Source organism: Prunus persica, chromosome G1 (genome assembly GCF_000346465.2).
Source record: "Prunus persica cultivar Lovell chromosome G1, Prunus_persica_NCBIv2, whole genome shotgun sequence".
Taxonomy (NCBI): domain Eukaryota; kingdom Viridiplantae; phylum Streptophyta; class Magnoliopsida; order Rosales; family Rosaceae; genus Prunus; species Prunus persica.
In genome coordinates, this window is record NC_034009.1 from 45,471,437 (window position 1) to 45,482,753 (window position 11,317).

At 36.2% G+C, this 11,317-nt stretch overlaps 2 protein-coding genes across 2 annotated transcripts; both read left to right on the top strand.

Annotated features, from left to right (window-relative positions):
• On the top strand, positions 3,033-11,302 carry LOC18793178 (TMV resistance protein N). The gene is made up of 4 exons (XM_020558380.1): positions 3,033-3,624; positions 3,891-4,033; positions 9,624-10,600; positions 11,021-11,302. The coding sequence occupies exons 1-4, from the start codon at positions 3,329-3,331 to the stop codon at positions 11,300-11,302; spliced, it is 1,698 nt and encodes a 565-aa protein (XP_020413969.1). The 5' UTR covers positions 3,033-3,328.
• On the top strand, positions 3,978-5,113 carry LOC18792645 (TMV resistance protein N). Its single transcript, XM_020555556.1, has one exon. It carries the CDS (start codon positions 4,073-4,075, stop codon positions 5,039-5,041), a length of 969 nt encoding a protein of 322 aa, XP_020411145.1. The 5' UTR covers positions 3,978-4,072; the 3' UTR covers positions 5,042-5,113.

Here is an 11,317-nt window from a genome sequence, read left to right on the forward strand (position 1 = left end):
TTGGTTGGTGTTCTCTTTCTTCTCCACTGTTTGTACTTGTACGTAAGTCAATTTAATTTAATTTACAAAAATTCATTTCCCACTTAATATTCAATAGATAAAAAGTTATTTTTGATCCCTATAGTATGTCGATTTTATCACTTTGATCTCTATAGTTTTAATTTTGTACAATTTATCATTGTAGTTTTCAATTTTATCAATTTTGTCCTTGTAGTTTTCAATTCGAAGCAATTCAAAGACACGTTTCAATTTATGTCAAAATTCTTTGCAATTCCATAGAGGGCCATTTTGATCCACCGAGCTAAATTTCTCCCGATTCACCTAAATTTTAATTTAGAGATGCAAATTTTTTTGAAATCCTAAACTCCAAAAATCATTTTAAAGTGAATGAGAAAAGCTACAGCTTGTGTTTTATAGCCGGATGACTTGAGCGAATTGAAATACCCCTCTATGTGAGGGACATGTGATCAAAACTTAAAAGAATCTGCAAAATTTTGATAAAAATTAAAAAAAAAAGAATAAATTTGACAAAATTAAAACTACATGAACCAGAATGATAAAATCGACATACTCCATGGACCAAAAATAAACTTTTGCCTATTCAGTGTGTGGTGAAGTAGGTGAGGCTAGTTGTCGGATATTGACAAAAATATTTAATATATGTTCGTTGGGTTTTGGATTGCATTTTATTCAATACCACTTTTGGTTAAAACAACTCTGATTTAATTATTTTATTGCCTCGATCCTTTTTTTAAAATAAAAAAAAGCCATAAAGGGACAGCTGATCTCTCTCAGATTTGCCTTTTGCCTCCATATTTGACAATTTTTTTTATTGGTCAATGCTTCCAGCTATGCGTGATAAGCCCTGGTAGGAGGGGCACGGGTTGTAATCTTATTATTATGGGTTAAATATCTTTTTTATTAATGGATTTTATACGAAAATTTAATTTCATCATTTAAAAAATAATTTATCAAATTGGTTATTGTATTTTTTAAAGTGTATAATTTATATATATACCGTTATCTTCCGTTTAGTATAGTTAAAGGAAGAAGACTCGAGGTACTTTCTAAAAGAATAAAAATAAAAACTGCACTTAACAAAAGATAACATAATGTCTATAAACTGTAAACTTGAGAAATACAATAATTAATTTGGCTAAATTTTTTCTTAATTATTAAGTTAAAATTTTTGTGTAAAACTCAATGACTGAAAAAAAGTATTTAATCCTAAAAAATGGGACACGCCAACTTCAAATGACTATTATTATAAAAAAGCAACCTCACAAAGTGGCTTAATAAATAAATGGGCCACTCCAACTCCAAATCCCACCTTGCTTATCTTATCAGTTGTCCTCGTCATGGAGCATGAATCATGATACATGCGGTGCGTTATACAATATTTTATTGCATTTTAAAACCCAAAAACCAATATACCCAACTAGAGGAAGAAAAAAGAAAAAGAAAAAATTCAGCCGTCGTTCTCATTCGGTGTCAGTGACTTTCCATCCCTCTCCTCCTAGGAAAATCCCTCCCTTCTTTACCCTCCCAGACCTTCCCTTTCCCTCTCAACTTCTGCTCAGGAACGGACCCTGCAAGGAACTAATTAGAGTTAGGTGACTTTTCTTCTTTTTCAACCCAAAATAACATTTAGCCCACCCCTGACCCACCCGAGTAGGGAAAGGTACATCTGTTTTTATTTATTTATTTATTAATATTTCTGCAAGAAGGATGACTTGCAAACCTTTGCAAAGGATAGAAACAGTGTAGACATAATATATATATATATATATATATGTTTTTCTGATTAGCCTGAAATTCGTGTTAGCTGATATTGGAAACTATTTTTTATTTCTTTTTGAAAACTATAGAAACTTTACCTTGGACTAATTATGTGCTACATCAATTCTGCGTTGGTAAACACGTGATCAACCATTTTTAGATTCTTGGTTTAACAATTAATATCACTAGTTTAAAAAAAAAAAAACAGAAGTTAGCGAAAGAAAATCATTAAGTAAATTTAGGTTTTAGTCATAAAAAAACTTTCACTTTTGAAAAAAGCCAAAGCTTTTTAAAAAAAGACAGAAAAACCTCTCAACTTTCAAATCAAAGACATGCAAATGTAAAGTATTTCTAAGAAAATCCAAAAATAAATAAGGGCAATTTTGTCCATTTTGGCTTCTTTTAAAAAATTTCTCTCTCCTTTGGCCTTTTTCAAAATCTCCCAAATCATTACTGGAGAGGGAAAGAGAGATATAGAGAAAGACCTGAGTTCCAGGGATTTTGGGAGAGAGAGAGAGAGAGGAGCAAATGGGTCTTGGATTTGAGATAGCTTATTGCTATTGCCATTGGGATTGGGTTTGTTCTTGTTCTTGTTCTTGTTCTTCTTTGGGTTCAATCCCACGCCGTTATGGGCAAACGAAAAAGTATTTTAAAAAAGTAAATATTGTAAATTAATAAGCTATGGATTCAATTTAACCTTGTAGTTTGTTGCACATGGAATGATTCGTAGTTCTTCTTCTGTGTTTAATTGCCATAATTGCCAGGCATGAAGCACTGCTCGACTTCCTAGTGCAATAACCAGCTTGTCCAAGATATCCTACATCTGACAGCATTATGTGATCAAGTCTCCTTTTCTCACGTCTTTTGGGAAGCCGATGCTGTTGCGGATGCTCTTGCTCCCCTTGGCCATTCGTTTTCGCCTTCAAGGTCTCCCTCATTCTGTTGGTTCTTCATTTTTTTTTGGAACTATTTGAGCCTGCGTGCCCTAGAGGGTTGCGTCTTTGTTAATTTCCTTTCTCGCATTAAAAAAATTAAAAAAACGCATGGCATGTTGGAGCATTCAAAACGGAATCAACTCACGTGCACAAGGCCAGCGATGAATGTGGCAAAATTGGAGGAGAAAGCTCTTCCTCTTTCCAATGTACTTCCACGCTTTGTTTGCCTCTATCCGCGTCCATGACGTGTTCGAGGACCTTGACATGACTATAGGCATTTCTTTCAACAATGTATTCATCTCTGCTGCAGCACACCGACCCCTGCCAAGCTAAAATAACTACGAAATAACTCCTTCAGCTCAAGCGTTCAACGTACAATCGTTCTCTGTAGTACCAATTAATGGGTGACAGGACATCCATTGAAGCCCCCTCCTCAAGTACTTGGAAGTACCGAGTGTTTTTGGGCTTTAGAGGTGAAGACACACGCAAGGGCTTCACAGGCCACCTCCACGCCGCATTATCTGATGCCGGAATCCGAGACTTTCTTCACGACAACGAGCTAGAAAGAGCGAAATTTATAAAAAAACCAACTGGAGCAGGCAATCCACGGGTCCATGATCTCCATAATCGTCTTCTCAAAGCGGTATGCCGATTCCAGTTGGTGTCTTGATGAGCTGGTGAAGATCATGGAGTGTAGAGAGAGATTGGGGCAAAAGGTTATTCCATTGTTCTATAATGTTGATCCTTCAGATGTCCGGAAACAGACTGGTAGTTTTGCACAAGCATTTGAGAAACATGAAGCGGGCATCTGTGAAGGTAAACATGAGAAAGAAAAGGTACAGCGGTGGAGAAATGCTCTCAATCAAGCTGCAGATTTGTGTGGGGAAGATCTTAAAAATGCTGACAGTGGGTAATTACTAATTTCTTGTTCCTTGGATTATCATCTCCTTAAAATGTTCTGTCCTTTTTGTTTTTGTTTTTGTTTTTCCAATGTTTTAACTATGCATTATTTCTTTTTGACTTTCAACTGGTAGTTGGTGTTTGTTTGTTTGGTTTGGTTTTAACTATCCATTCTTTCTTCTTTGATGTTAGAAAATAATTTGCTTATTCTAAATTATTAAGTTAGGGATTCAATTTAACCTTTTAGTTTTTTCTGCTTCTGTGTTTAATTGCCAGGCATGAAGCAAAGTTTATCAAGAAAATTCTTGGGGAGGTTAATAAGCAGTTGCACAACAAATACCAATTAGACATCGAACACCTTGTTGGAATTACTTCTCGGCTGAACGATGTTGTTCGCATGATTGATATTGAAAATTCAGGTTCTAAGGATGTTGTTCGCATGATTGGTATTTTGGGGGATGGGCGGCATTGGGAAAACAACGCTTGCCAAAGCCATTTATAACAAATTTGAAGGTAGCTTTGAAGGTAGGAGTCTCCTTGCAAACGTGAGGGAAGTAGCAAACCAACCCATTACTGGTCTGGTTGGTTTGCAAAAACAACTTCTAAATGATATCTTGAAAAGCAAGGGCCACATAAAGTTTGACTCTGTTGCTAAAGGGATCGAGATGATAAGAGAAAGACTTCCCTATAAAAGAGCACTCGTCATAATTGACGATGCAGATGATCTACACCAACTAAAAGCAATAGCTAGAAAACGTGATTGGCTTGGTCCTGGAAGTAGAATTATTATAACAACAAGAGATAAACATTTGCTGGAGCAAATTGGAGTGGATGGCACATATATGGCTGAAGAAATGGATGAAAACGAAGCTCTAGAGCTCTTTGGTTGGCATGCCTTTGAAAGTGGTTATCCTAATCAAGAATATCTTGACCTCTCAAAACGTGTAATTCGTTACTGTCAAGGCTTGCCTCTAGCACTTGAAGTTGTAGGGTCTTTTCTGATTAAAAGACCCACAGCGGAGTGGGAAAGCCATTTGGAGAAATTGGAAAGATGTCCTGATGGAGATATTCAAAAAATACTCAGAATAAGCTTTGACGGGCTACCTAATCAGGAAAAGAGAGAGATTTTCCTTGATATATCTTGTTTCTTTATAGGAATGGACAAGGACTATGTAACACAAATATTAGATGGATGTGGCTTTTTTGCAACGATAGGAATCAGGGTCCTCATTGAACGATGCCTTGTAACTGTTAGTGAGCAAAACCAGCTGATGATGCATGATTTGGTTCGAGACATGGGAAGAGAGATCGTTTATGAAAATGCCCACGGTCACCCAGAAAAACTTAGTAGATTGTGGAAACGTGAAGACGTAACAAATGTATTGTGCGATGAATCTGTAAGTACTTTCCCAGTAATAAAGTTTTAGAATGCATCATGCGAACCAAAGTAAAAGAGGGTTCTCACAAATCCACGCTACCAAGGTGCCATATGAATTTGAACCCGACACCTTAGTTTGCAAGTTTAAATCATTTTTCACTTCGCTAGACCCCGCTGTCATTTCTTATATTATATCCACTAAGATCAAAGCTCAATTAGCCATAACCAACAAAAAAATATGTGCTTTGATTGCAAACACAAACTATAGGGCGTAACATGGTCCAATACTATTAATTATACCTTTTGGTTAATACGTACCCGGAATTTCATGTTTCTAAATCATTTTCTAACTCGGTATCTTTTGTTAACAGGGAACTGAAGAAATTGAAGGAGTTGCTCTAGATTTGGATCCAAGTTTGCATCGAGATTCGTTTCTAGATTTCATTCCATGTTTGGATCGAGATTTGTTTCAAGATTTGACTAGATTCAGTGCACAAGCATTTACCAAGATGAAAAAACTGAGGTTACTCCACCTCAGCGGAGTAGAGCTCACTGGAGAGTTTAACCAAGCAATTAAACCACATAAAACACTTCCATGTTAAGAACAAAATTTGATACCAACAAAGCAATTAACTCACGCAATAAAGATTGGAATCAAAACCTTCAGTAACTATTGTAAACCAAAGACATTTAACTTATTTAAATGATAAGATAAATTGATATAAAAAGTAACGGTAATAACTCAATTAAAACCAAAGAGGAGATATCAAAACCGACAACAAATTAATGCCAATTTATTCAAAACCAGTACGAAAGAAGTTTATAATTTTCATAAAATAGAATTAAATCAAACATTTAAAATTTCACTTTCAACAAAAATTAGATAAATTAATTTTGTATTTTGAAATACTCACAAAAATTCCAACAGGCATACCATTAACTAACAAGTTTCTTGCTTTTGTTTACTTATGGACTTCACCATCTTCTGACATGTGTTTTGGATATGTTAAACAGGTCGCTTCTTTCAGCATTTTGCACGAGAAGACAGAAATATTGGCATGTTTACCTTTTCTGAGGTTCACTCATCCATCGAGGAATTGATATTAGAAGACTTTCTTCGGTAAATATTGAAGACCGCAAAATGCTGGAGGATCTCCCACTGAAATTATATAATTCCAAGTCTATTGAAACTCTTATACTGAATGGTTGTTCAAGATTTCAAAACTTGGCTGATGGCTTAGGGGACACGCAGAAAACTTGCTCAAGGTCTTGTGTTTAAATGCATGCAGAAAACTTCTTGCAATCCCATATTTACCAACCAATTTGTATGTTCTGAAAGCAATTGACTGCCCAGAGTTGGGAACAATTCCCGATTTTTCAAAAATGTGGAATATGAGAGAATTGTATCTAAGTGATTCGTTCAAACTCACTGAGGTTGCAGGCTTGGATAAGTCATTAAACTCCTTGACAAGGATTCATATGGAAGGCTGCACCAATCTGACTGCCGATTTTAGGAACAATATCCTACATTGACAACTCAGTGATTCGTTCAAACTCACTGAGTTATCAATTCTTCATTTTTGCTGTCTTGGCAATCTTTTTCTTTTATCGTATATCTTCTTTTATTCTATAGGAGTCTACACACTCAAAACTTTTTCCAATGAATTCTCCACTGAAAAGAGTTTTGTGGGTCGCATTTGGTTGTTGAGGGAGATTCTCAGATAGCTAGAAAAAGTTTTGAAAGGATATCCCATTGATTTCTTCTTGCGAGATAAAGACCATTTAGTTTATTTTCTTCTTCATAACAAAAGTGAATGGATGTCAGGAACCACCAGAAAACACTTATTTATGCTGTTCTTCTTTTTAGGAAAACCGTTGTTTAAGAAAACACTTATTTATTTTCTGGTGCTTCTTTTTGTTTGTTTGTTTTTTCTATTAATTACTAATAAGCAAGGATGCTTAAGTGCTACGAGAGGGAAAAAATGGTTAGAGGACCAATATGGAGTGTTTTTGCAGCAAGAGGAAGATGTACGTGAGCCCACTTGCATCCTGAGCTCGCAAGATTTCTATGTGAAACAGGTGTGGTTTCTTTCTAATTGTTATTCCAATTGGGGCCATGGTTTTTTATCTGCTCCTAATTGATATATGAAGAAAAAAAAACATAATCATATTTTGATATTAGATTCATGGTTGCGATATAATCATATATGTATTCTAATGGTTTTATAAAGTTTTAAATGACACTTTTCTTTTTTCCTTCAAAAAAGAACTTAATTTTATGAAGTTTTTCCATATACACTTTTCTTATGAAGAAAGAGATTGTATTATCTGTTTAGTTAAATTTGCTCATATGTTTATGTTTTTGGAGTAACTTTTGCATGTTGCGGGTGCACCACGTGGCTAATGTATCATCCAATACACATAGAACATGTAGAAATATTGTCCAACACACATAGGATATAAAAATAAAATATTTTCATATGTCCTTTGTGTATTGGATGGTTACACCAGCCACGTTGTGTACCCAAAAAATATAAAAATTTGGGCTAACGACAAAAAGACACCCTGCTGGTTTGGGGTGGTTCTCAATTTGGACTCCAGGGTATCAATTTTATCATTTTCCATTGGTGGCTTCGACGGCTCCTTCACCACTCCATTCTCTTCTAAAACTCAACAGCAACAATGGCAGACGCCGTCGTTTCAACAACCTCAGTCTGCTGGTGGCTTTGGGTTTCAGAGTCCGTTCACTGCGCCACAATAGTCGACTCCCTTCCCTAATTCTCAATTGACTACTCAGATGGCTCCTGTTACTCGTCTCCCCTTCCCTCTTGCGGTTTACTTTTCTCCCTCTTTTTTCTATTTTGAATTTTGTTTTTACATTTTGTTTTAATTTTTATTAATATTGTACTTTGTAAAATGACAAACTTACCCTTATAATTGACGGAAAATTAGATGGAAATGTAAAAACTTGACCATAGGTGTTAAATTTGCGATAAAATCTATTATAAAGACTAAATTGGCTGAAAAAATAATTCAAGGTAGACATTTCAACAAGAGTTATAGTTCAGGGGGATTTTTTGGCACTTTACCCTATTGTAAATTAATGAGTTATGGATTCAATTTAACCTTGTAGTTTGTTGCACATGGAATGATTCGTAGTTCTGCTAATTTCTTTCTCGCATAAAAAATAAAAAAATTTATATATATATATATATATAATACAGTCCTGATCTCTTCAACTACAGGGGTCCAAGAGATTTATGGTCACTCACCGTTGAATGTAAATTCAACGGTTCACTCACTCTTGCACTCCTTCTAAAAAACTTTTTTAAACAATTGGATTAATATCCAACGGTGGGTGACCACAATCTCTTGGACTCCTGTGGTCCAAGAGATCAGCACTGATATATAATAATAAAAACGCAATGGCATGTTGGAGCATTCAAAACGGAATCAACTCACGTGCACAAGGCAAGCGCTAAATGGGGCAAAATTGGAGGAGAAAGCTCTTCCTCTTTCCAATGTAGTTCCACGCTTTGTCTGCCTCTATCCGCGTCCATGAGGTGTTCGAGGACCTTGACTTGACTGTAGGCATTTCTTTCAATAATGTATTCATCTCTGCTGCAGCACACCGACCCCTGCCAAGCTAAAATAACTACAAAACAACTCCTTCAGCTCAAGCGTTCACCGTACAAGCGTTCTCTGTAGTACCAATTAATGGGTGACAGGACATCCATTGAAGCCCCGTCCTCAAAAACTTGGAAGTACCAAGTGTTTTTGAGCTTTAGAGGTGAAGACACGCGCAAGGGCTTCACAGGCCACCTCCACGCCGCATTATCTGATGCCGGGATCCGCGCCTTTCTTGACGACAACGAGCTAGAAAGAACGGAATTTATAAAAAACCAACTGGAGCAGGCAATCCACGGGTCCATGATCTCGATAATTGTCTTCTCAAAGCGGTACGCTGATTCCAGTTGGTGTCTTGACGAGCTGGTGAAGATCATGGAGTGTAGAGAGAGATTGGGGCAACAGGTTTTTCCATTGTTCTATAATGTTGATCCTTCAGATGTCCGGAATCAAACTGGTAGTTTTGCACAAGCATTTGAGAAACAAGAGGCGCGAGGATAAACATGAGAAAGAAAAGGTACAGCGGTGGAAAAATGCTCTCACTCAAGCTGCAGATTTGTGTGGGGAAGATCTTAAAAATGCTGACAATGGGTAATTACTAATTTCTTGTTCCTTGGATTATCGTCTCCTTAAAAATGTTCTGTCGCTTTTGTTTTTATTTTTCCAACTATGTTTTAACTGTACATTCTTTCTTTTTGACTTTCAACTATCCATTATTTCTTCTTCCTTAAGATCCATTTAACATTTGATGTTAGAAAATAATTTGCTCATTCTAAATTATAAAGTTAGGGATTCAATTTAACCTTGTAGTTTGTTCCACATCGAATGATTCGTAGTTCTGCTTCTTTGTTTAATTGTCAGGAATGAAGCAAAGTTTATCAAGAAAATTCTTGGGGAGGTTAATAAGCAGTTGTACAGCAAATACCAATTAGACAACGAACACCTTGTTGGAATTACTTCTCGGGTGAAGGTTTTGAGTAATTTCTTAGATATTGAAAAATCAGGTTCTAAGGATGTTGTTCGCATGATTGGTATTTTGGGGATGGGCGGCATTGGAAAAACAACGCTTGCCAAAACCATTTATAACAAATTTGAACGTATCTTTGAGGGTAGGAGTTTCCTTGCAAACGTGAGGGAAGTAATTGCACACCAACCCATTAATGGTCTGGTTGGTTTGCAAGAACAACTTCTAAATGATATCTTGAAAAACGAGGGCATAAAGGTTGGCTCTGTTGCTAAAGGGACCGAGATGATAAAAAAAAGACTTCCTTGTAAAAGAGCACTTGTCATAATTGACGATGTAGATGATCTACAGCAACTAGAAGAAATAGCTAGAGCTCGTGATTGGTTTGGTCCTGGGAGTAGAATTATTATAACAACAAGAAATAAACATTTGCTAGTCCAAGTTGGAGTGGACAGCACATATGTGGCTGAAGAAATGGATGAGGAAGAAGCTCTAGAGCTCTTTAGTTGGCATGCCTTCAAAAGAGGTTATCCTGATCAAGAATACCTTGACCTCTCAAAACGTGTAATTCGTTACTGTCAAGGCTTGCCACTAGCACTTCGAGTTGTAGGGTCTTTTTTGATTAAAAGAACCGCATTAGAATGGGAAAGCCAATTGGAGAGATTGGAAAGAAGTCCTCATGAAGCAATTACAAAAATACTGAGAATAAGCTTTGACGGGCTACCTGACCGTATAGACAGAAGTACATTCCTTGATATATCTTGTTTCTTTATTGGAATGGACAAGGAATATGTCACACAAATATTAGATGGATGTGGCTTTTCTGCAACGCTAGGAATCCCTATCCTCATTGAACGGTGCCTTGTAACTGTTAGTGAGCAAAACAAGCTGATGATGCATGATTTGCTTCGAGACATGGGAAGAGAGATCGTTTATGAAAATGCCGACGGTCACCCTGAAAATTTTAGTAGATTGTGGAAACGTGAAGATGTAACAGATATATTGAGCGATAAATCTGTAAGTACTTTCCCAGTAAAGTTTTAGAATGCATCATGCAAGAGAAGCATATGTATCCCGTGCCTATAATAAATTAAAATGTCCTTTTCCATTTCTTTATTTTTTTTGTTTAGTACAAGCGATAGTCTAAATCAAAGTAAAAGAGGGGGTTCTCACACATCCACACTACCAAGGTGCCATTTGAACCTGAGAACTTAGTCTGCAAGTTTAGACCATTTTTCACTTTGTTGACTCTGTTGCAATTTCTTATATTATATCCATTATGATCAAAGATCAGTTTGTAAATAAAGCTTTGATTGCAAACACAAACTATAGGGCATAACATGGTCCAATACTATTACTTATACCTTTTGGTTAATACATACATGGATTTTTCATGTTTGTAAATCATTTTTCTAACTCGGTATCTTTTGTTAACAGGGAACTAAAAAAATTGGAGGAGTTGCTCTAGATTCGGATCTAGATATGACTAGATTCAGTGCACAAGCATTTACCAACATGAAAAAACTGAGGTTACTCCACCTCAGCAGAGTAGAGCTCACTGGAGAGTTCAAAGATTTTCCCAAAAATTTAATGTGGTTGAGCTGGCATTATTTTCCTTTAGAGTCCATGCCAGATGACTTTCCTATGCAACCAAAACTAGTTGTTCTAGACCTGCAGTATAACTCACTCAAAATACTTTGGAAGGATTGCAAGGTATAATAATCTCAACCTAGT

Coding starts and splice junctions, on each gene's coding strand:
- LOC18793178 (XM_020558380.1), top strand. CDS start 3,329: ATGATCTCCATAATCGTCTTCTCAAAGCGGTATGCCGATTCCAGTTGG. Junction 3,625..3,890: donor CTTAAAAATGCTGACAGTGG/GTAATTACTAAT, acceptor TTTAATTGCCAG/GCATGAAGCAAAGTTTATCA. Junction 10,601..11,020: donor ATATATTGAGCGATAAATCT/GTAAGTACTTTC, acceptor TTTTGTTAACAG/GGAACTAAAAAAATTGGAGG.
- LOC18792645 (XM_020555556.1), top strand. CDS start 4,073: ATGGGCGGCATTGGGAAAACAACGCTTGCCAAAGCCATTTATAACAAA.